This window comes from Mauremys mutica, chromosome 1 (assembly GCF_020497125.1).
Source record: "Mauremys mutica isolate MM-2020 ecotype Southern chromosome 1, ASM2049712v1, whole genome shotgun sequence".
Classification (NCBI taxonomy): domain Eukaryota; kingdom Metazoa; phylum Chordata; order Testudines; family Geoemydidae; genus Mauremys; species Mauremys mutica.
The window spans coordinates 116,068,491-116,094,666 of record NC_059072.1 but is presented as its reverse complement, the minus strand read 5'-3'; the positions used below and the strand labels follow the sequence as shown (position 1 = coordinate 116,094,666).

Here is a 26,176-nt window from a genome sequence, read left to right as displayed (position 1 = left end):
TACTGGTCATAGTACTTTCTTCTTCCCTGGTTTGGGACCAGGTTTGTTAAACTATGAAAGAGAAATCAGATGGGGCTGCAGGTGATCTCTGTAGCTTGCTTTTCTCCAGCCATCAAAAATGAATGAAACTCATCCTAGTCCATTTTAGAGAAGGTGGCAGACATAGATACTGGTATGATACAAAGTTCCCTCATCCCCCACAGTCCTACCCAGAACTAAGCAAACTCTGTGATACTGCTTGCCAAGTTCTGGCTTTAGAACCCTGTTTGAATTAAAAAAGAACCCTGGTTGAGAAAGGGGCTCAACTAATGCTTGGATCTGTGTTTCAGGGCTTCTGGATTTGGTATTTATGGGCCATTACAGAAATAAGTTAGGGCAGTAACCTTTTCACCTGATACCAAAGTTCAGTGAATTTTGGATCTGGGATTCTGACTTGGGCCTATCCATGTCATTTATATACTATCTTGCATCTCTATTACTTAATAATAGGTAGGTATAACAGCTGCTAAAAGGTAGGGAGCATGTGTGCATATAAGTATCTATATAGTTAGATGAAACCAAAAAAGAGTCTCTGTTCCAACAACTTGCAAAGTGAGGACTTGATTTAGACTATTTAGAAACAGTGGGTCTGATTCACCATTGCCTTTCACCCTGTGTAGTCATTTACACCTGTGCAAAGTGGGTGCCTAACACTACCATTTGGGACATGTATAAATGGCTATGCACAGTAGTGGAAAATCACGTCTAGGAGGTCGGACAAGTTTTCTGTAAACTTCTTAGTGGATTGCCTGGTAGGGACATTGTAAACTTGTAGGACCTTCCCAATTTCTCTTTAAGTTGACTATATAGAGTCTAATTAATACCCAAGATCCAAAGTCTTTCTGACTCTGATTCCCTATGACACGTTATAGCTGTGGTACAAGGTCAGGCTAAAGGAACTGAGCTGGTTTGGGGTGCTCTTGTATTGCTTTTTCTCTTCATTAATACCCTGGGATTACTTTCTTGTAAAACCTGCTTATTGTACTTAAATGTACTAGCATTTCTTACTTTTCTAATTAACCTTATCTGAATTTCAACCAAAAATAACAAGAAATGTAATAATAAGATATTGTTCACCTAAAACCATACATTCTTTCTATCTTTATCTCTTTGCTTGCAGTTTCTCACTTGTTGCTTAATTAAGGTATCAGAATATTAGCCCCAAATTATTTTCTTGATCTAGTACTTGAATTCTGCTGAAACAATTTAGCCTTTCTCAGTATTTAACCTTTATCTGTAACGTGCAGATACAATTTGGCACATATTGTATTTGAGTCACATAATTTAATGGGTAATATTATTTGGGGGGGAGTCTTGTTCATAACCAGAGAAACTAATTAAATAAACAGATTGGATTCAGCAACTTTGTGCACTCAGAGAAGTTTAAATACTGGTGTCCCCCATGCTCCTTGATCTTGAATGTATCAGCACTAAAGTGATAAGTACCCTGAGGAATTGTGGTAGTAAGGTGTGGAATTCAAAGCAAGGGTCTTACCAGTTTGTTAATTACAGTGGAGGATAACAGAAGTGTACATACAACCTAACCCACTCAATTTAGTCTTGCTCAGCACAGCTAAGTATGCCTGTTACAGACCTTAGAGACTTACAAGAAAAACAACTTCTGAACCACACTGCTGAGAGGGAGAAAAGGAAATTCTCCAGGAAAGGCAAGCATGATGGAGACTCATCTGGGTTCAAGTCTCAGAAGAAACTTCAGGTGGCCATTTGCCTGCTGTTGATGGAGCTGTGTGAGAGGTTCACTTTCTTTGGTATTGTCTGCAACATGATTCTCTTTTGCACTATCAAACTTGGCTATCCCAATTACCAAGCAGCCATCATAAACATGTGCTTTGTAGGTGCCTCCATGTTATCACCTGTGTTTATGGGTTGGCTTGCTGAACATCTGGTGGGGAGGATCAAGTTGGTGTATATCTGCATATTTCTTCACTTTCTAGGTAGGTTCTATGCCATGATTATTTCATCTACAATGTGCTTTTTGTATGCAATTCTGGTCTAATAAGTCAATTTTTAAAAAAGTACTATAGAAACATACTATTCCTTACTTACATGCAAATTCAAAAATTGTCTCCAACCTGATGGCCTCACCAAAGTTCTTTAATAGCTAAGGACTTAACTTTTCTTTCACAAAATGTACTGGAGTAGATTTGCTAATATACCTTAATGAAGCATTATTTTGAACAACACTAAATAATGTTTGTAAAATAAGATCTAAATTTTCAAAGGTGACTAGAGATTTTGGGTGCTGCAGTCTGAGAGCCTAAACTGTGACACCTTAAAGTGGCTTAACTTTTCAGAAAGCAGGCTCTCAGCATTTTCTGAAACTGAGCCCCTTTAAGGTATCAAGTTGGGCACCCACAGTCACTAGTCACTTCTGGAAAATTCAGTGATATAACCACTTGTTAAGGCCATAATTTGCAATGCATTTCTCCAGTTGGTGCAAATTTATGGGGTTCTGCTGTATTTAAAAGCTACATAGTTGTTAATAAGATGTATATGTTGCGTAGATAAACTTTGAACTCGGAAGCCACATTTTGATGCTTACCTTTAGGGCCTGACTCATATTAGCACTATCTGACTCCTTCCCCCACCCAATAGGCTAAAATCGTTTATACAAAGTTCAGGATAACTTCTTAAAATATTTTTCCAGGTAACTTACATGTGTGAATTTTATTGACCCATGATCTTCTGTACATTTGAAGTCCTCTCAATATACAGATATGTAATGTATGGACACCTCCTAATGATCCTCCACATAGTGGCTGGAATGGGGGACAGTATGAAACTTTAGATATGCACAGCTATTAGTATGGGTTGTCAAGGAGATTGGGTGATATAGAGGGTGGAACCACTCCCCTTCCTAAACAAACTGAGTTTGCAAGTCTCTGCTCACTTTGTACAACTGTCATGTGGAATTTAGTAAATGTCAAAGCTGATGATGGCTTTGGCAGCCTGAGTTGAGCTGATCTAAAAACTGAATTATCTTTTGTCTCTAGGACAGAGTTGAGGTGAAGCAGAGTTGAGGTGATTGCTACTCAGATCAGGCAGGTACAACTAGACAGTAACAGTCGATCTCTGATGCTGCAGCCTGTTCTTTAAACTGCACAACTACCAGAATTAACTTCATAAAATCACCAACCTTTAAGTGGACAGCACAGGCAGAAGATGAGGGCAGAACAAATTATTGCTGCTCCAAGTTAATAGGGCCACATTAACATAAACATTGGAAATTCACCCAGATTTCCAGAACTCTATACTAAAATAGATATCAATTGCATTGCTGCTTGATGTATAGCTGACACACAAGCTTATTCACATTTACTCATCCCAAGAATTTGTTTGCATGCAGGCAAATAAGTTATTTAGATAGGCATCAGAATAACATTGGACTAATTGAGATAATTTCTGAATTGGTCTTCTCTCGAGACAACATTTCTGTCCTCTTGACCTCCATCCAGAAGTGTGAATTTGAATTCAGTTGTGTGCAGCAGATGCCCCGAGGTCATGTTTCAGAAAGCTTTGCACTGGAAACTCTAGCGCCTCCTTTAGAGTGTTGCTGCAGCAGGAAATAATTCTGTGTTGTGTGCCTCAGCTATAAAAACACCTGCTGTGGATGACTGAAGAGAAATTGCCGCAAGAATTTAAAAGAAAAAAAATGACACAGAGTTTCAAATGGGTCAGTGGAAAGGGAGAAAGAAGGGGACCACTTTGCCTAGATTGCCAAGGCACTGTATGAACTACCTGAGAAAATGACTTCCTTTGTATCCTCTTCCTTACTCCATAAACTCCCTGTTTGGAATCCCCTTGCCCTTTGATTCTAGATTACCAAAAAAAAAAAAAAAAAGACATCAAAGTGGGACAAATTGACTCTAATGATAAAACAAGTATAAATTGTTGAACTGAATACTAAATATACTGCATCAGACCACTTAACCATCCATTGACAACTGTCAGAGGTAGCACAAAGCATTTTCCAAAGAGGAACAAATGTCACTATAGCGAGGGAAAGTTTGTGGTAAATAAATATAAAATATTAGGGATGATGATTTGATACTAGACTTGTTAGTGTAAATACAATGTATGGGATATGACTCTTTATTGTGGGAGCTTATTACAAATTTTTGCTTAATCCAGGCTGGGGTTACAGATTTTGATGTTTAGTATCACCTGTTGCCATGCTTGAAGCAGACATGTGTGCAGATATTATGTATATAATGTATTTGCAATCTCTCTCAAAATACACTTAAAAGGCTCATCGAATATAGGAGCCTCACTTTGCTTATAGAAACAACGCTGTAGATTGGAAGTGCCAAATTTCGACTGCAGAGTCCTAAAATGTGTTCTGGGGCTAACTTTTTCTGAAGCTGCAAAGGGAAGAGTAAAACTGATAAAATAAGTCAAAATAATCAAATAGCATATCTGAGAATACCTCATAACATTTGCCAAATTATCTGATGAATATTGTTCATCTAGCTGTAGTGATAAACTACAACTTTTGAGTTCAAGCAAGCAATTTCTATTAATCCATCTAGACAGATAAAAGAGTAGCACAAATTATGGTCATGTTTCTTTATCTGTAAAGAGAACTTCTATGCCACTTAACTGCAGCCCTCTGGCCCCAGGCCAGCCCTGAAAGCAGCGAAGTTCGGGTACTTCTGCCATATGTAGTCAATATTCTTGCCTAATAGTAGTATTCAGAAAAGTTTTGGACTTGTAGTTGTACCCACATCTCACTCTAAAGGAATGAATAATTTTCTCTCCCATTGCTTGTGTAGATATATTTTTTTAATAATTCAGAGACTATAATTCCAATATAGCTGTTAATCTAGAAAATAAATACTGGATTCAATGCTTCATCATTTTAACCAGTTACATATGTCCATTTTCTTCCCCATTGCAGGTACAGCCCTACTACCTGTTGTTGCCTTCCCCTTTGAAGATTTTTATATAGACAGACACTATATCATTCACCCGCTAGCCAAAAAGGAGCAGAAAATACTCTTCTACTTTGGGCTAATAACAGCCTGCTTTGGTTCAGGAGGCATAAGAGCTGTAGTTTGTCCACTGAGTGCATACAACCTTGAGGACTTTGAACCAAAGGAACTTCTTTCTTTTTTCAATTGGTGAGTTTCTTAATATTGCAACAGAACAACCGTGTGAGATAATGGAGCTTAATTAAAAACTCAAGTGCATCTCATTTTTTAAAAATGAATGTATATAGGAAATCTCATTTTTAGCTGTAACAATTAGTTTTCAAAAGGACTACATACATTTCCTTCCAGGTACATAGATTCATAAATCTTAAGGCCAGGAGGAACAAGTCTGATCATAGTCTGACTTCCTGCATAGCACAGGCCAGGGACTTTCGGCCAGGGTGAATCAAAGTCAGGTGATTTGCCCAACTTGAGACAAAATTAATAAGCTAGTTGCTCTTTAGAACCAAGCTATTCTATTTGAGTTCTTACACTATGGTACTTAAAGGCCTGCCAGGGATGTGGTGAAGTTGCTTGCTGGGTCTCAATCCTTTGCTCTAGATTGAGTAGACTCCGTATAGGTGGCAAAGTTCCTTGAACACATATAAGTACCAATCAAAACATCATGTTTGGAACTGTCATTTACTTCAAGAAGTGGTCAATTTTCCTCATGTGAGCAGTGGTGATAGAAAGATAAGCCTCATAGATTCTCTTTCCAGCTGTGACTGACAGTTTAGGGCATCAGGTAAGCCACTTGACTTCTGTTCTTCAATTGAAACATCTGTATAGTTACCAAGGCTGGCTGGAAAATTTCAGACAAAAACATCTTTCATTGGAAAATGGGGCTTCATCAAAATCACAATTTTCTACAGAAAAAGAATTTTCATTGGAAAAATTGACATGTAACATTTTGTCAATCCAAAATGAACTGTTTCCTTTTGGTTAATAAACTGAAATGGAACACTTTGACATTTACAAATTATTATTTTTCTGGACACTTCCACAAAGTTCCAACAGTTCAAGATTTTTGTTCTGATTTGAGACAAAATGATGAAGTATCGGAATTTCTCTTGGGACAGAAATTCCTTTATTAGATACGCACAAATATTTACCTGCCTCAGAGGGAGCTTCGTGATACTTAATGTTTGCCAATTATCCAGAAATTCTTGATTGAGAGGTGCTATACATGTGCAAAGCATTGTTGGTACTACTAAAAATAAATCAAAGTGTATCTATTATGAACTGAAACTGAGCACATTTGAATATTGATAATGCATCACTGATGAATCAATGAAGAATTTATTAGGTCATATTTCTGTTCATATAGGGATGCCTTTGAGGGCTATTCCTTTTCTTCCCCCCAGTTATGTTAATATTGAAGCTCTTTGGATAAAATCCAAACTTCAGTGAATAGTGTAGCTTTACTAAAGGTGGAAAAGACTGTTTGGTTCCTTAAAACAGATTCTGCCTCCTTGACCTGCCCAAAGGAGAGAGAAAAAATCCTCCTTTTTTATTCTATTCTGAGTTTTAATCCTTAATTAGCAACATCATTTTGATTAAATAAGACTCTGGAGGATTAAGACTGGAGAGCAATCAGTTGTTCTGAAAGATAGCTCTGGAGAATTTATTGTACTATGATTTTAGTCATTCAGAGTTGTGTTTAATCAAAGTGACATTTCTCAGTGTTGATTACAAAGGAGACATAACGACAGAATGAATAAAATATTTCCTTGGGGGAATCCAAATGGGTCAGTTCTTGGGGCTTTGGAAGTATCAGGAAAGGTGTGTGTGATTAAAAACTAATTTCTACAGTTGTCTGGCATCTGAGGCAGAAGCCATATGATTTGTAATCTTAAAACTAACAAAATGGGGTTTACTTCTTCGCATTTCCTAGTCTTATTACAACCTCTTAAGTATATAATCATACGCTATTTTCTCTTCTTGGTAGATTCTTTGTCACGAGAATAAATATTTAAAATACATTGTTGCTTTTTAGCAAAATCTAGATTCTTATCCAGCCTGCTTTACTTCAGAAATCAGGCCTAACAGCTTTTCAAAAATCAGACTTCTTGCAAAGGAGTGTGTAACTATGATCTTAACCCTAGTGTGTGGTGAGGGCTGCATTACACTTCTAGGGCCTGAATCCAGTCTCTGGAACAAACTAGGTGTAAAATCATAGAAATAAATGGAATTTCACTAATGTTAAACTAAGAAGAGGAAAACTGGGCCCTGAGAGTCTGAAGCCTGGGGCTATAAGTTAAGGCTGTAACCTGGTACTACTACTTGATGCATGAGAACTCCCATTGCTGTCGATGGGAGCTGAGCAAAAGGGTCGGGGACAGAATATGGTTCTTAAATCCTCACCAGCAACTGAGCTAGTAAAGCAAAATTGCCTTGCGCACTGAGGTGTTGGAAAATTGTGGTTTGTATAGGACCACTTCTATATCTGTCTTTGTCTTCTATTCCTTCTCCATCTTGCTTGGGGTTTCCCTCTTCCTTCTACTAATATTTCTTTCCTTTTTTGTTTGCCTCAACTCAATCTCTCAATTATTTTCGTCACTCCTATTTTATATTTATCTCTCTTTTTTTGTTCCTTTCTCCCCGTGTTCACTACCATGGCCACTGAATTTTTGTACCCTGCAGGGTGTCAGAAGGGCTTTCCTTTCTGCAAAGCCTCATTGTCAAATGAAGAAAAGTATGGTAAACAAATGTTTCTGCATAGTTTTGGAAACGGACCATTATCTGGTACTTGGAGTCCAAACTCCACTGCCTATAGCTAGCCTAGCTTCTGTGTAACACTCTTCATCGGTAGATATCAAAACACTTCATCAGTATCATTATCTCAATTTTACAGACTGGGTAACTGATGCATAGGGTGGGTGAGTGACTTAGCCAAGGTCACCCAGCAGATCATGGCAGAGCCAGGAATAGAATGCAGGTCTCCTGAGTCCCAGTTCAGTGCTAATCTAATAATCATAGCAGTGTGGGACTGGATGGGACCTCGAGAGGTCATCTAATCCCCTGCATGCAAGGCAGGAGTACATAATAACTAAACCATTCCTGACAGGTGTTTGTCTAACCTGTTCTTAAAAACCTCCAATAACAGAGATTCCACAACCTCCCTAGGCAATTTGTTCCGGTGCTTAATTACCCCGACACGTAGGAAATTTTTCCTAATATCCAGCCTAAAGTTTCCTTTCTGCAATTTAAGATAATTGCTTATTGTTGTATCCTCAGAGGTTATCAAGAACAATTTTTCATACTCCTCCTTGTAATAACCTTTTATATACTTGAAAGTTATCATGTCCCCCTTCAGTCTTCTCTTCTCTAGAATAAACAAACGCAATTTTTTTTCAATCATTCCTTATAGCCATCTTTTCTAGACCTTTAATCATTTTGTTGTTCTCCTTTGGACTTTCTCCAATTTGTCCATATCTTTCCTGAAATATGGCACCCAGAACTGGACACAATACTCCAGCTGAGGCCTTATCAGTGCAGAGTAGACTGAAAGAATTATTTATTGAGTCTGGCTTACAACACTCCTGCTAATATATTGAGAATGGTGTTTGCTTTTTTTGCAACAGAGTTACACCGTTGACTCATATTTAGCTTGCAATCCACAATAACTCCTAGATCCCTTTCTGCACTACTCCTTCCTAGGTAGTCATTTCCCATTTTGTATGTGTGCAACTGATTGTTCCTTCCTAAGTGGATTACCTTGCATTTGTCCTTGTTGAATTTTATCTTATTACTTCAGACCATTTCTCCAGTTTATTTTGAATTGTAATCCTATCTTCCAAAGTACTTGCAACCTTTCTCAGCTTAGTATCATGCACAAACTTTAAAAGTATACTCTCTACACCATTATCTAAATCATTGATGAAGATATTTGACAGAACCAGGACTGATCCTTGTGGGACCCCGTTCAATATGCCCTTCCAGCTTGACTATGAACCACTGATAACTAGTCTCGGTGAACAGTTTTCCAACCAGTTATGCACCCACCTTATAGTAGCTCCATCTAGAACATAATTCTCTAGTTTGTTTATGAGAAGGTCATGCGAGACAATATCAAAAGCCTTACTAAAATCTAGATGTACCACATTTACTGCTTCCCCCCACCCCATCTACAGGGCTTGTTACCTTGTCAAAGAAAGCTATCAGGTTGTTTTGACATGATTTGTTCTTGACAAATCTATGCTGATAGTTACTTAGCACCTTATTATCTTCTAGGTGTTTGAAAATTGATTGCTTGATTATTTGCTCCATTATCTTTCCGGATACTGAAGTTAAGATGACTGGTCTGTAATTCACAGGGTTGTCCTTATTCCCCTTTGTATAGATTGGCACTATATTTGCCCTTTTCCAGGCTTTTGAAATCTCTCCCGTCTTCCATGACTTTTCAAAGATAATCGCTAATGGCTCAGATATCTTCTCAGTCAGCTCCCTGAGTATTCTAGAAATGTATTTTATCAGGCCCTGATGGCTTGAAGACATCTAATTTGTCTAAATAAGTTTTAACTTAGTCTTTCCGTATTTTAGCCTCAGAGTTTGCCTCATTTTCACTGGCATTCACTATGTTAGACATCCAATTGCTACTAAATGTTTTGGTGAAAACTGAAACAAACCCATTTAGTACTTCTGCCATTTCCACATTTTCTGTTGTTATTTCTCCCACCTCACTGAATAACGGGCCTACTCTGACCTTGGTCTTACTCTTGCTTCTAATGGATTTGTAGAATGTTTTCTTGTTACCATTGATGTCTCTAGCTAGTTTAATCTCATTTTATGTCTTGGCCCTTCCAATTTTGTCCCTACATGCTTGTGTTGTTTGTTTATATTCATCCTTTGTAATTTGACCTAGTTTCTACTTTTTGTAGGACTCTTTTTTTTTATTTTTAGATCATTGAAGATCTCCTGGTTAAGCCAGGGTGATCTCTTGCCATACTTCCTACCTTTCCTATGCATTGGGATAGTTTGCTCTTGTGTCCACAATAATGTCTCTTTGCCAACTCTCTCAAACTGTGTTTTCCCTTAGACTTGCTTCCCATGGGATCTTGCGTACCAACTCCCTGAGTTTGCTAAAGTTTGCCTTCTTGAAATCTATTATCTTTATTGTTCTGTTTTTCCCTCCTACCGTTCCTTAGAATTGTGAACTCTATCATTTGTTGTCACTTTCACCCAAGCTGCCTTCCACTTCCAAATTCTCAGCTATGATCCTCCCAGCCTTGAGGGTACAGAGCTTTTCCTCCTCCATCTTTGGGGGTGATTCCTCATCACCCATTGCCAAGGCAGCATAATGGTTCTTCTTCACCATGGTTGGTGGGTTGTTCATAGCTAGTTCTATGGTAGCATCATGAACTTCCAGTCTGCTACATCAGAGTGCCACAGAATCTGGGGCCTTGTCATAGAAAGAATTTATATAGATTGTGAAAGGTCTTACCTGGTGATTTTTGGTTTGTTTGTTTCTGTCACTACCATCCTGACCACTTGCCCTACAGCTCCATTACAGTCATCCTCAGAGGTGGAGCTATTCCACCTCTACAATAATGATGTTTGAAATGTGAGGGGGCACTAAACAGTGATTAAAGTTTTTGACCTTTCAAACACCCACACACACATCCCCAGCCAACCCCCGCAGGTGTGTGGTCTCCAGCAGTGCAGTTTGTTGCACTGGTGCCTGTAAGACTGCTTAGCTGCTGAATCCAGGGCTCGAATCTCAAGTATCCTGCCTGTCTCTACTCCAGAGAGGTCACTCAGATGGCCTGAAGAATGCAATGGAATGTCAGGAAAGGAGGTGGGGCATCAAAATCAGAAACAAGCCATAGGCTTGTGTCTAGGTTCTTATATGCAATTCATCACTGTGACATGATGATCATGATGGTCCCTTCTTGTCTATGACACGAGCACCCCTCAGAATTTTGAAATGTGCACATCAAGATACATTTCTCTTTCTCTCTTTGCTCCAGTCAGCAAAGACTTGATATTTGTTCTTTACTTATTTTGGTGGCAGTATTGATCTCAGGGCACCAAGATTTATGGAGGTCCTAATTTCTTCTGAGAATGAGTTCCAGTTGCTGAAAAAAGTCCATCTCCTGCACATATGGGTTTCATTCTTTAGGCTGCCATTTCCAGTGGAACACAATTGACATTATAGTCATGTAGGGTGAGACAGCCTGGGCTGATCTCATGGAGAGCTCTGGATACCAGTATTAAAACCTTGAATTTGGCCAGCATCTGGAGCTGTTTGCCCCATCGTGCAATTTTAAACTTAAAAACAAAATTGCCAGGAGAGGGCTAAAGCATGTGTATGCAAAACACTTCCATAATCTTTAATACTTTCTCTCCAAAGTGGTTAACACCAAATCCCAGACAACTGCTTTACATTTAAATAAAAAAAACCTCTCTAATAGTTTCATATCTCATGACAGAAATGGTTTAAAAGACACAGCACTAGCTAAAAATAGTTAAAGTTGAAATTCTCAGGGACTTTTTCAGATGGCTTTGGAGGCTGGTTTAGGCCTGGAAGTCCCTGCTTCCTGGCATACATAGTATTGCTAGTCCCCCTGCTTCCCAGCATACATAGTATTGCTAGTCCCCCTGACAGCTGCCAAATGCTTCTCAGAAGCACTGAGTTCATCCAAATTGGATATGTCATTATTCTTTCCTTGGCCATTGCCTGTATTTCCACTAGGCTTGCTGCTTAAAAGTGCACTCCTGCCCACTGCTTCTAAGCCACTGTCGGATGCTCTTCTTCCCTAACAAGGCAAGAGAGATTATTTTGTTTTGAGTTGAACAAACTTGGGTATTGTCACTCCTCCACGTCTTCAGCATTATAAAGGCTTTTCTTCTTGGTTCTAGCTAGATAGGTCAATGACAGAGTAGTCAGAAGCACTACAGTAATGATCTCAACATTGTAACTTACAGTGATGCCACTACAATTTTCTGGGCAATTACAACAGACTAGCAAGGAGCCTTTTAAAGAGAAGAAGCAGAGGCAATGCAGATGGGTCCTTGGTGTTTAATAGCAACTGCTTTTTCTCCCCTCCCACCCCTTCCCCTCTTCTCAAGGTTCACAGCCAAAACATTGATCTGATCTTTAATACATGTTCTCTTATGTAGAGGACAGTGATACTAGACAGATTTGCTGCTCCAGTTGAGCTGATAGTACGCCCTGCCCACTCACTTGTGCTTCAGATAAAAAGTTGTAGAGGTGAGCAAGAATAGCTAAGGTCATCTCTCCTGCTTGTTTATTTTAAGCGAATTCAAGACTAATGATACATGCTGAATTGACAGCGCAAAGACTCAAGTTCTTTGTTCATATTCCGCAGGACAGGTAGAACCCAAGGCAATAGCAATATGCACTCCTCCAGGCTTCCTCAGTGTGTCTCAATCTCAATACACAGAGTCTGTGTTGTGTGTGTGTGTGCACGTGCGCGCAGGGGTGTGAAATCAGTTACCTCCATGCTCAGTCAGTCCTTGCTCTCAGTGCAGTGGATCTCAGCAAGGGTGACAGCTGTGGTGGTGCTCTCACTTTGATACTGAAACTGCATACAAAAGAAATCTGAGCAATGTGTTCTGTTGATTGTCGAGTTCTTGTTTATATTCTTTAAAATAGTATTAGCTTTTTAACACATTCGGTAGTTTGAGACACGTTTTAAAGAGGCCTGAATTTTGTCATTTTCATGCCACTCTTTGAAAATCAGGGCAATAATAAGTATCAGAGGGGTAGCCGTGTTAGTCTGGATCTGTAAAAGCAACAAAGAGTCCTGTGGCACCTTATAGACTAACAGACGTTTTGCAGCATGAGCTTTCGTGGGTGAATACCCACTTCTTCAGATGCAAGTGGTGGAAATTTCCAGGGGCAGGTTTATATATGCAAGCAAGAAGCAAGCTAGAGATAACGAGGTTAGATCAATCAGGGAGGATGGGGCCCTGTTCTAGCAGTTGAGGTGTGAAAACCAAGGGAGGAGAAACTGGTTCTGTAATTGGCAAGCCATTCACAGTCTTTGTTTAATCCTGAGCTGATGGTGTCAAATTTGCAGATGAACTGGAGCTCAGCAGTTTCTAGGTGGTGCTGTTGTCATCATGAACAGGTCTGACTACCAAAAGGAGGCCGCCAGACAACTCTCCAACACCAAATTCTACAGGCCACTTCCCTCAGATCCCACTGAGGAATACACTAAGGAACTGAACCATCTACTCAAGACACTCCCTACACTAACACCGGAACAAGTCAACATACCCTTAGAGCAATAATAAGGTGTCTCAAGTTTGATACAGAGATTACCGAGTGAGATTTCTTTGGCCTGTGTTATGCAGGAGGTCAGACTAGATCAGTGGTGGGCAACCTACAGCCCGTGGGCCGCAAGCAGCCCGTCAGGGTAAGCTGATTGTGCGCCGTGAGACATTTTGTGGGTGTTGACCATCTGCAGGCATGGCCCCCTACAGCTTCCAGTGGCCGCAGTTCACCATTCCTGGCCAATGGGAGCTGCAGGAAGTGGCGGCCAGCACGTCCCTGCGTCCTGCTGCTTCCTGCCGCTCCCATTGGCCAGGAACGGCAAACTGCGGCCACTGGGAACTGCGGAGGACCATGCCTGCGCCAATCAGCGTCCGCAAAATGTCTCGCAGCCCTCAAATCAGCTTACCCTGATGGGCCATAGGTTGCCCACCACTGTGCCAGAGTCAGCAAGGAAACACTTTCTCCTTGTGTATAGAATTATACATTTGGCATGGGGCATTATGGGTTTTTTCATCTTCCTTTGAAATGGTGTTGCCAACTCCACACATTCAAAAACCTTAGTCAGGCATCCATAAACCAAGAGATTGACTTAAAAATCATGAGTTTAAAAAAATGAGGTACTTTTTGTCTTCTGGCTTTTGAGCCTTTAGGCATCAGTATTTTTTCTATAACCATGAGGGCTAGAAACTTGGTCTGTTTTTATAAGTAAATGCTGAGACTCTCCCATAATCAAATGAAAGTTCATGTAGACTGTCAGGCTATGCAGGATCCTGGTGCATACCACACGGGTGTAAATACACCCCACTCACTGTTGTTAAAGTAAGTAAATTTTTTAACTTCAGAATGCTTAAAACTGTACTTTTTGCAACAGAATTGCATTCTTAATTACTTGCATCTCTTCACCGGTTTCCTTCTTAGAATAACTTTTGTCTGTTTACCATAGGTTTTATTGGCTGGTTAACTTAAATTCAGCAGTTGTCTTTGTTAGCATTTCTTATATTCAGCAATCTGTGGCCAAGAACCTGGGCTTTCTTATCCCATTTGTGTCTGTGCTTATGGCCCTAATCACAATTCACATGGTGCGCAGTGAAATGATTTACCAGCCCAAAAAAGGTAAGATGCAAATATCTGTCTCTTAGAAATGTTTTAAAGGTGACTTAAAAAAATTGTTTAACTGTTCTTTCCCCAAAGCTACATTCATTCTGTCTGCACTCATTTTGGACTTAATCCTGCTGAGTGCCTCCTCTGAAGGGCTGAACATCTTCTACCGCCATTAACTTCAGCACTTTGCAGAATCAGGCCCATATAAAACCAGTTAAAACAGGCCCTTACCAGGAGGTGGCTGCATCACGGAGATCTGATGCTGATTTTCGATTTTAAAGCTATCATTGCTGCAATATAAGCTATTACAATAGAACCTCAGAGCTACAAACGCCTCCGGAATGGAGGTTGTTCGTAACTCTGAAATGTTTGTAACTCTGAACAAAACGGCATGGTTCTTTCAAAAGTTTATAACTGAACATTGAGTTAATACAGCTTTGAAACTTTACTGTGCAGAAGAAAAATACTGCTTTTAACCATCTTAATTTAAATGAAACAAGCACAGAAACAGTTTCCTCACCTAGTCAATTTTTTTTTAACTTTCCCTTTATTGTTTTAGTAGTTTACAGGTTTTGTTTTTGGGGGTTTTTTTTGTCTCTGCTACTACCTGATTGTGCACTTCCGGTTCCAAATAAGGTGTGTGGTTGACGGGTCGGTTCGTAACTCTGGTGTTCATAACTCTGAAGGCCTGCTGTATCCCTAAAACTAAATATTAGAAATGTTGAACAGTTTAAACATGCAGATAGCTTTGAGTACTTTAAAACAGATGTATTTATACAAAGAAATGTTTACTGCATCTCCCAGCTTGTTGCAACATTTTAACATATAGCAATTCCTTAAAGTATTTTGATTCTGCTTTATAACTTGTAAAATGCAATTTGTATGCAATAGGAGACAGGGAGCCCTACCAAATGCAAGAAATTAAGCTACCAGAAAAGAGAGTAAAAGCTTAATGTTAAAATAAACCCTGCTTGTTTAATCAGTGGAAAATATAGTTAATAGAAACACATGTTAGATGGATGTTGGGAGTGTTGTTGTAGCCATGCTGGTCCCAGGATAAGAGACACAGTGGGTGAGGTAATATCTTTTACTGGACCAACTTCTGTTGGTGGAAGGGACAAGCTTTCAAGTTGTACAGAGCTGAGAAAGACCTTGGTGAAGCTCAAAACTTTGTCCCTTCTCCCAACAGAAGTTGATCCAATAAAAGCAGTTACCTCACCCACCTTGTGTCTCTTACTTTTGAACGATGGCTATTGTTTCTGGAATTTTCAGACACATTCATTACTCACATATATGAAGCATCTTTGAGTTCCAAGGTGAGATTAAGATTCAACCCCACGATGCTGTGATCAGGTGGCTTCTCCTACCTGCTTCAAATACAGTTCACCTAAGCTGAGACAAGACAAGGCTCACTGCTTCCTTGGGCTTTGTGCTATTTCTTTTTGAGTTCCATTTGTGAATAAAATCAGCCTCCCTCACAAGGCTAACTACTGCCAGGGTTGCTCAGCCCCCATGCTGAAGTGTTGAACCATTCTGAGAACCATTCCCTGTACCCTAAGGTCAAGGTGTAGGGTGACCAGATGGCCCGTTTCTAAAAGGACAGTCTTGTTTTTTGGGACTACTTCTTATATAGGCGCCTATTACCCTCCACCCCCTGTCCCTTTTTTTCCACGGTTGCTATCTGGTAACCCTATCAAGGTGGGGCAATGTCACCTGCAACAATGAGTCAGCAAATCACACACCTCTTCTGATTCTCTATTACTTTGCACTCTGGATAGTATTTTACTCCCATTTTGCACAAGTATAAGCTCTATCAAATCACATTGGTAGTGTTGCACATAATGTGTACAGGTGCAAAGAACAGAGGCTAGGATTTTCAGAGGAGCCTCAGGAAGTTAGGGACCCAAATCCCATTGATTTTTTTCAATGGACTCTTTTGAAAATTCCTGCCAGAAACTGAAGATAGTGGAGATTCTGGCTCATGGCACATTGACACCAAGGACATATCTGAACAAAAGCCGTAGATCTGAATGTACTTAGCATGAGGAAATTTGTATCTGAACTTTGCAGCTTGAGCCAGCCTGTCTGTTATGGAAAAATCACAGCACCAAGGTCACTAGCAAGGTTTACTCAGTTCCTTATGGTCACAGCAAAGAAAACAAGAGATACCAAGAACTTTTTGGTAACAAAAGTGGCCTTACAAAAATGTTAATTGCCCTACAAAGTCAGCAGAGGCAGCACTTGTTTGTATATCGTTGCTTAATGTTTTTTCTGAATGAATGTTGTTTGGTTTAATTAATATTTTGCAAGTTTCAACAGAATTGCCCATTTTGGAGTAATATTCTGAGGGTTTTAATCCTTATTTTGGCTCCTTCCAATAAAATGACTACATTGGAAATTCTTTAGAGCCATAATTCAAATCCAGAGGTGACCTTAAAGAAATGATTTTTATATATGCTCCTTTTTTATTTTAAGGTAACATTTCCAATGTGGATCATGCATTCCATCATGTTTAGCGGTCAAGCACTGACTTCATTTGCATTTCTTCCCACTGCTATAATTTTAAGAACTGGCAGGTGACCAAAGATGAGAAAAAATGTGTGTCTACCATCTAGAGTACAATGTAGGCTTTTTATTGTAATTAAGTAGCATAGATATTCATGATTAGATCAAGGTCAGAGTAGCAGAACATCAGAGCCAAAGGCTGTAAGTATAAAGAAGGGGAAAGATTGCTTTCTAAATGTTTTTATTTTAGTGTCTAAACAGATGTACATTTCCAAGGAAACATTAAAAATCTCAACATGTATAAACATGAAATGGATAATGTTGATATATACTGTGGTACACGGTTATGTCTGTAGAACAGATATCTGTTGCAATGATAGTGCTGCACATCATAAAATTTCTGTACCTTCTCCCTTTGCGCTTCTTACCCTATGCCTTCCTGAATTACTGCTTCAATTAACATCAAAGTTCAAACAGTGTATTTCTCTAAAATTACACTCCTCCTTAAAAAGCAGGGGTAACTCCTGGCACTACTAATATCAGTGGCAAAGCTTTTATTGACATCACTGAGGCCAGAATTTCACCCAAGTTGTTCATTTAAACAAAACTGCAACTACAGATAAACAAGCTTCATACACAGGTTGAGTTCCAGATTTGTCTGTCTTGTTTACCAGGGAGGGACCAAAACTCATCTGGAACTCTATACATTGTTCAGAAATATCTAGTAGCTAAATAGTATACTGCAAGTAAATATATCATTGCATTCTTACTCTTGTACAGAGCAAAATATTTTCTAGATCTTCATAAGCGGTTGATTCTCAGATTGTATTATGAAAGGAGGGAAATTGTTCTAATAGGAAATGCATTGAAATGTCAGGGCTTGACAATAATCTGTCATCCATGTTAAATCTTCTTTCCAACGTGAATAATGGAACTTTGTCTGATTTTTTTTTAATGGTTGTTGTTTCCAAGGGTGTAATCTGCAATAAACTGGATATGCTACAGCGCAAACATTTCTTAAGGTGTAACACTTTTCTTTATTCATCGTGGCCACCTATTTAATAAATGAGTACAGCTGTCTAAGACCTTAATCTCCCGAAAGGGCTGATTTCAAGAGGAGTCCTGAGTTCCTGACTTCTCACAGGACTAGGCTGTAACTGCACCTCCTGTAAATGAGTGCATTCTTTGTAATGACACAATGTCAACTGTGGGGCAAAAAGCTAGAGATCAGCCCATGCGAGTAAACATCAAATAGCTAACTACAGCCCCGAACCACGACAGCTGGTGAAAACTGTACCCTTACACTAGTTCTCTAATGTCCATTTTCACTTCTAAAAACAGTCTTCATACTGATTTGAGAATCCAGAATCTATACCCTCTTTCTTTTTTCTGATCAGTTTATCTTAATTTGAACACTCCTATAAAGATTGCTTTTTCTTCTTGGTTATGTTTTTGGACCTCAAACCTTTTTTTTTTTTATAAAAAGAGTATGTAAGCCAGAAGACTCGATATTTGCTAACTTGGATCCGTATTGTATATTTCCCTCTCTGTTAGGGAGATCTTATTTATCAATGCCAACAGTCTGGCTGTACCAGAGAGTGGGTTTAAATCTTGATTAGCCAATAGCCATTGCTTTCTTAGTTCTTTCCCGACATTAAGTGAATAAATAGTGTTTGTGATAGGTACCAACTCAGGAGATGAACTCCACCATCAATAAACAAAATAGGCCCCAGGCAGCAGCAGTGCAAACTTACCTCACACCTCTCTGTCAGTATGTCTCAACCCTGGGATGACCTTTGTGGGATAAAGGCATTTAAGATCTATCTTATCTTATCTTATCTAATCTATCTATTTTACTCATATTACCCCTCCTTTACTGTAGTATCCGAGTGATTCAAACACCCCGTGAGGTAGAGAAGTGCTATTACCCCGTTGGACAGATTGGAAACTGAGGCACAGAGAGTAAGTGATTTGCCTGAGGTTGCACAGGCAGAGCAGGAATGTGACCCCAGGACTCCCAGACCGTAGGCTCGGACCGAATGACTGAACCATCCTTCCTGTCTAAGTTTCCATATTTGTACTATTGCTGGTTTCTCTGAGACTGACAACAAGGATGGTAATTGTGGTTGAGGTTTTCGTTGTTTTGCTAGGAACTAAGACTGAGAACCTCTAATTTATTTCAGACAGCCTATCACATGGCCATCAGAAGGTAATATATTTAATAACGACTAACCTGACCATGAAACATAACCATGACAAGTTCTCTATCCCATTAGCATCCACTGAGCCATACCTCAATTCACCAGTGCCTCCCTCTTTCATTGACAGTATTGTTGCTTGGCATACAATAGCTCACTACTGGCTTGAATGGAAAACGACCCAGATCAAATCAATACAAAACACATTCAAAGGAAAATATTAATACAGTTCCTGCTCAGCCATAACAATAAATCATTCAAAGTGTTAACTGGTATTAACCTGTGTACCTCAGTAGGGCAGTTTAGGGTGGATGCTGCAACCAAACTTGGCCCTGTACATTCAAGTTGTCTTGTAAAGATGAATGCACTGGAACAAATCTGGTCTGCTACATCCTTTGGAAATAACCAAGATAAATCATATCAAGTTGTCTTTTGTTCCAAAAGTGATTTGGCTTGTCTTCAGTTTGGCAGCAAGTAAAACGTACTGATGCATGATGTCTCTGATCATTCGCAGGTAGTTCCCAGCTGACCACCTTTGGGGTAGTTGCTAATGCACTGAAAATGTGCTGTGTGAGATACCGCCACCTTAGTGGAGATGTGCCAAGCTGGTTAGATCATGCCAAGGAAAACTATGGTGGCTGGTACAGTGAGACTCATGTGGAAAGCACTAAGTTGCTTGTCAGGCTCTTTCCGCTCTTTGCATTTCAAATTCTATATAGAATGTGCATCATGCAGGTGAGTAAAAAGCTTTTAATCCTAAATTCCCATGATTATTAAAATATGATTAAATATATTTAATACAATTGTATATCTAGTTTCTTGGTATGGTCTTCAACAGCTGCTTTACCAGTACAGTAGTCTTGATTTACTAAAACTTACCAGGCTATGGTCACATTGACTCTCATAAACTAAGGATGATTGGCTTGATCAGTGCTTGAGAGAGAGCCTCAGGTGACGCAGGAAGACCAGTACGTGCTACTTTTTTCTTTGAATCATTATTGTTCTAGTGCCCAGTGCTAGGGTGCTCTGCTGCTGGAGTTGGTGTGTTTCAGGTGAGGACCTACGCACTTGTGGTTATTAAAGACAGAATACCAGTGCTCATTAGAAATACCATTATCTCCAATTTCCTCAACAAATTGTAACTCATTTGATTTTTTTCCACCACAGACTTTCTCTGTAGTCCTAGTTGTATGCTCTTTATACTGCTCTGGAGGGGATGTGTTGCTGGTGTCCCCTACCCCAGAGATGGGTGTATTTCAGTGGTGGATAAAGTGATCCTTTCACAGCCTGTGTAGGGGTGTCTCTGCTTCTGGGGAAGAGGTGTTGTATAAATGTGAAAGTGTCTTGCAGATCTACTTAGGTAGACATGATTTTTTTGACTGGATGTTCCAGGTTAAGCAGAAGTTTTCAAGGTAGTTTACCCTGTGGCAACCTGCTTAGCTGTATGTTACTGAGCAGGCTTTGCACTTCACTTCCACTGATTGGTGCTAAAATTAGTGCATAGTGCTAGGCTGCTTGAGGAAAGAAAATCTTAAAATACCATATCTTAATTATACTGCTATTATTGACAGTCATTCCTGAGACAGCCTTTTCCTAAAAATAAAAAAGTTGATGTTGACACTTGACATTACTAGCCACTACAAGGTGACAATGAACCCCTAGTGACACTGCTTATAGTCAGAATATTCAGGCATGTATTTGAAAAGGGAGTAAAAATTTTTGAAGGAGATGATTTTTGTACTTGAGGCAGAGGAAGCAATGATTTCAAGGCTTGAGCCTTTTCTTTGATTAGGCAATAGATTAATATTGCTTCTGTAAAGATGAATAGCACTTTCTCTATATTATGAACAGATTTGTGTGACCGTGATTCCTGCTGATAATGTTATTCCTATTCATAACATCGATCTTCATGTGTAATTAGTGACAGAAACCAGAGGTCTATAACAGGGGTGGCTCTAGTAATTTCGCCGCCCCAAGCAGGGCGGCGCGCCGCAGGGGGCGCTCTGCCGGTTGCCGGTCCTGCGGCTCCGGTGGATCTCCTGCAGACGTGCCTGCAGAGGGTCCGTTGGTCCCGCGGCTCCGGTGGACCTCCCACAGGCATGCCTGCGGATGCTCCACCGAAGCCGCGGTCCCAGTGGCCCCTCCGCAGGCACGTCTGTGGGAGGTCCACCGGAGCCGCGGTCCCAGCGGACCTTCCGCAGGCATGCCTGCGGGAGGTCCGCCGGAGCCACCTGCCACCCTCCCCGCGGGACGCCGCCCCAAGCGCGCGCTTGGCGAGCCGGGGTCTGGAGCCGGCCCTGGTCTATAAGTTGTGTGGCAACCATTTTGAGTTCAGCCACCATTTCTTTGTTCACCTTAAGTTTTTGCATAGTTTGTATCCTCCTCTGGAGGTGAGCAATGAAAATCCTTTTTTTTTAAAAAAAGAGATTTAATATTCTGAATAACCCTAAAAGTCCTGAAGAAACTGGAATCATTTTGTCCATCACTGACTTGCAGACACCTCAAAGGTGAAAACATGGCAATTGTTTTAGGAATGCCTAACAACACCGAACAACAATTTAGGACAGCAATTGAATACTAGATCTAACTGAAGCAGCAAGAGGCTTAAGTAATTGGAAAGTAATTATCAGAGTTGGAATCTCCCCAGGAAACTAAGATTAACATGATGATGTTATGAGAAGCACCATGGGGTCCTCTGTGTAAGTGCTCCAGACCTCAGTTTTATGTCTCATCTGAAAGAATTATGGAAAACAAAGCTAATGTAAATAACATTAGTTTCATACATTTGTCAAATCAGAGATTCTTGCTCAAATGCATTTAATTCAATTGATTTACGTTGGGTTTACTGAGGGATTCATCTTATTCTGGAGAATTAGCAGGAGTAGAAGGCATACACTTGTGGTAAAGATACAGGGGTAGGCGTGAAGCGATCTCGGTTCTATACCCAACTGTTCTGTGTGACCTGGGCAAGTCACCTATCTCTCTCTCCCTATCAGTCTGTATAATGACACTTCCCTGCTGCATGTAGGGATTGTGAGGCTTAATTCATAAATGTTTATAAGGTATGAGGCTAGAAAAGAAAGAGACTTAGTAAAAGATCTGCAAGTATTTGGTTTACTGTCATTTCAACTTGGAGAAGAGAAGATGGAACAAGATCCATTTGGAAGAGGTTTCCAAATGTATTAGAATTTTGTCCCTTCAAAAAAGCCTAAAACTAGTATACTAATAAACAGGGTTTTTCCCCAATGCAGATTCCTTCAGGATATTATCTCCAGACCATGAATTCCAACTTGAATTTGAATGGATTTCTCTTGCCAATTGCAGCAATGAATGTGATAAGCATCATACCCTTATTAATTCTTGCTCCTGTTTTGGAATGCATCAACGCTCATCTATTGAGTTCCAAGAGAGGCAGATGCTCTCCAACAGTTTACATTAGTGAGTATGAAATACATATGTATAGGGTCTTCATCTGCATTTCATTCCTGATTGAAATACTAAACTAGCTGATGGATAAGAAGGGTGCACTTGCTGAATGACGCGATCAGCGTATTTGAAATTATGAACACAGAGATGAAAAACCAACTGTTTTGGGGTTGTCCCAGGATGGATACTACTTGAAGTGATTGGCTGTAACTGAGCCAAGGAATCATGCTGGTGATTAAGAAAAGGTCTCCACCTCCATTTAGAGACAGGTTGGGGGGGGAATCATTTTGCCTTGAGCCACTAAAAACAGACAAAAAGTTTTGAGACAAACCACTCAAGGATGTACTAGAGGGACAGTCCTGAGTCCCTAGGTAAGAATTTTGCTAACCACCTAAAAGGTTTCTGCTAGTTCTAGTTAGATTCCTATAATGCCTGGTTTTCCGAGTATGAAAAGTTGTGTCTTGTCTTTACCCTCTGTAAATATAACCATGAAACATTTACAAATGTGTAGTTGTTGTGGCTGCGCAGTGCTAGAACACACCAAAGTCCTCGGGTGCCAGTCGTGTGCTCGGTGTACATCACTCAGAGGCAACCAGTGTAGGTGCTCCAGCCGCTAGGCCTTGTAGGCAATAGCCCTGGTGGGGCCCAATAACCACTCAGACAAATGCCTAAGTGAAAGGGTATTTTATTGGGGTGGTAGGAAAGGAAAAGCTTGCAGATGCCCTAGGTACAGAGTCTTTAACAATTACAGTTCAAAGTGAGCAAAAGCAGTTCTTGTTTGGGTCCCTGGGGCAGTCCAATTGAGAGTCAGAGCTTGTCAGGTCTAGTGTCTTGGCTACCTTCTCCAGTCTAAATCTGGATCAAAATATGAATTTCCCAGTAGGCTCTATTTCTGTAGGAGGTCAAGCAATAACCATGATTCTAAATCTCTCCCAAAATGTTGGGGCATTTCACATATAGAGACAAATTTTGCAAATTTGGGACTCATGCCTTGTCAGTTCATATCTGAGAAGAACAATGTTCACCCATTATTTATTTAAATCTGTCTCCAGTCACAAGGATTTCCAGACAAAGCGAACTCTATTCCTGTTTATTTTATCATCCACCCTGCAGTGTAAACTTTTCAGACAAAACTGTTCATAAACCAGTATTTCCTCTTCTGTATTAATTCAGTGCCCTGTGGCACGGAGCACAGTCAGTGCTGAAATGCAGAAGTATTAATCTGACTAATGTTAGACCCAGGGACGGCTCTAGACATTTCGCCGCCCCAAGCATGGTGGCATGCCTCAGGGGGCGTTCTGCCGGTCGCCGGTCCCGTGGTTCTGGTGGACCTCCCGCAGGCGTGCCTGCGGAGGGTCCGCTGGTCTCGCAGCTTCGGTGGACCTCCCGCAGGCGTACCTGCGGAGGGTCCGCTGGTCCCGTGGCTCCACCGAAGCCGTGGGACCAGCGGACCCTCCGCAGGCACGCCTGCGGGAGGTCCACTGGGGCCCTGCCTGCTGCCCTCCCGGCGACCGGCAGAGCACCCCCCACGGCATGCCGCCTCAAGCACGCGCTTGGTGTGCTGGGGCCTGGAGCCGCCCCTGGTTAGACCAATTAAGGCTGTTATTAAGTCTTACACAAACTAGAAGCGTATAACCCAGCAGGTGGCAATTAACCTTGGTTTTCAAAAAACATCTAAATTAAACCACAAAAAGTACATTCAGATAATAATGTTTTCCTTAAAACCATGGAAATTCCAAAAGGGTGCTAGGGTACTATCTTATTGTTCTTTACTGCAGCAGAATACATGAGGTGGCTCATTCTTAATGGTTCCATTTTTAAAAATAGCCTCCCATTTTGTGACCATAAATAACTTGAGGTGCAATTAACTGTAGGTGCAAGCGATGGCTGTTAGATAGCTAACTCATGATTGCACCTGCAAATCTGCTAGAGCTGTAAGTGCCAGCATTTTGTGCCAGAAGTTAATTAGGTTCACAATTATTTGCAGGAGCAAAATTGAAAGTGTAAATAGGCTGTTGGTTTTAAGCCAGGTCCTAATGCATTCAAATGCAAATTTCATTACAGAAAAGAAACCCAATAACAGTGATATTAGAGAAACTTTAAAAAAAAATTAAGACAAAGTTACAATAAAACATTAACCTACTACATTATATATTATTTATTCATGATCAGGTTAATATCAAAGAACCTGGCTAAAGACTAAAAATCTTTAAAGATGTAACTGCATAAATAATATAAACTATGCATTATTAATCCGACAGTAACATTACCTTTGGAACTATTGTGGTTTGTCATGGTAATCCTTATATGCAGAATGTTTAAAAATTCTATTTACCCATTAGACTATATTAGATCTTCCAAAAACATTGTTTTCTTTTTATAAATTAGGGACGATTGAACTCATATGAAAAATTAGTGAACCTAAATCTTAGCCCCAAACTTATTCTGAACCTGAACCTCTCTCTGAGACGTGCATGTATTCAGTCAACTTCTTTAAGATTATTTCTCATATTTGTGGAATTCTTCTATTTCTTGATTCAATAAAGTGACAAGGATTCAAAAAAGAAATGGCCATATATGTGGATAATGATAATATCCAGATGTACAATAAGGATTTTTAAAAATAAGGTGATATTAATCCTTTTGCTGCAGGATATAAAGGGGAGTTAGGAATAAACTTTCTCTATTCCATAATTGCTTACTGTAGGATTTCATGCATCTTCCTCTGAAGCAACTGGAATTGGCTGCTGTTGCAGATAAGAGACTGGATTAGATGGACTGCATGGTAATTCCTAGGTTAAGTTGATATTTAATGCATTTCAGGCTCAACTAGAGGTAGGAAATGTTGTCTCTTTGCCAGGTAATAACACACTTTAGGGCTCTTAGAGATTTCTGGTAGACGATTCTTTAATTTTGAAGGCAAAAGTTTTCCCACTGGAAAATAGGTGAGGCAGAATCAAGATATTAGTGCAATTTGTTTACAGGATGTGCACAAGTTCTGTTCCTTTGAACAAAGATCACAAACTGCACTCAGGGGACCTTCTCTTGGAAAAACCTCAGCTAAAGCCCTGCTATTCTGTCCCTAAGGGCATGGCTACACAGGGATCATACATCGCATTAATTTAAGTTTATTCACCTTCAAGTGCCTTGCGTCCACACACAGCATTTTTTTTAAAGTGAATTATTCAGCATTTTAGGTCACAGTAATTAATCCCCTTTGGAACAGGAGTAACTCTACTTCACAGTTTGTTTGTGTCATGGTTCATGCTACAGATTAATCAATTTTAAGGCCAGAAGGGACCACAGTGATCATCTAGTCTGACCTCCTGCATAACACTGGCAGTAGGACTTCCTTGAATGAATGTCTCTTTGAACTAGAACAGATCTTTTAGAAAAAAACTACTAATCTTGATTTTAAAATTGCCAGTGATGAACAATCCCCACAACCCGTCGTAAGTTGTCCCAATACCTAGTTACCCTCACTGTTCCAGTCCGAATTTGTCTATCTTCATACTTCCGGCATTTGCCTACTAGACTGAAGAGCTCTTTATCAAATGTTTGTTCCCCATGTACATACTTAGAATGTGATCAGATCACATTCTCTTTGTTAAACTAAATAAATCGAGCTCCTTGAGTCTGTCACTATAAGGCATATTTTGTTTTCTAATCCTTTG

At 40.0% G+C, this 26,176-nt stretch overlaps 1 protein-coding gene across 10 annotated transcripts in view; it reads left to right on the top strand.

The window, feature by feature from the left end:
* The window catches only part of SLC15A5 (solute carrier family 15 member 5), a 66,049-nt gene that overhangs the window by 180 nt on the left and 39,693 nt on the right, over nt 1–26,176 (top strand). For 5 of the 10 annotated variants that reach the window (XM_045016923.1, XM_045016940.1, XM_045016916.1 and 2 more), the window contains exons 1-6: nt 715–751; nt 1,632–1,994; nt 4,958–5,180; nt 14,216–14,385; nt 19,591–19,811; nt 22,328–22,514. In XM_045016923.1, the coding sequence (XP_044872858.1) occupies nt 715–751; nt 1,632–1,994; nt 4,958–5,180; nt 14,216–14,385; nt 19,591–19,811; nt 22,328–22,514 (1,201 nt within the window). Of the gene's footprint in view, nt 1–11; nt 173–714; nt 792–1,597; nt 1,995–4,957; nt 5,181–14,215; nt 14,386–19,590; nt 19,812–22,327; nt 22,515–26,176 lie in introns of those variants that run through there. The other 5 variants (XM_045016955.1, XM_045016970.1, XM_045016979.1 and 2 more) reach the window with 4 other exon arrangements.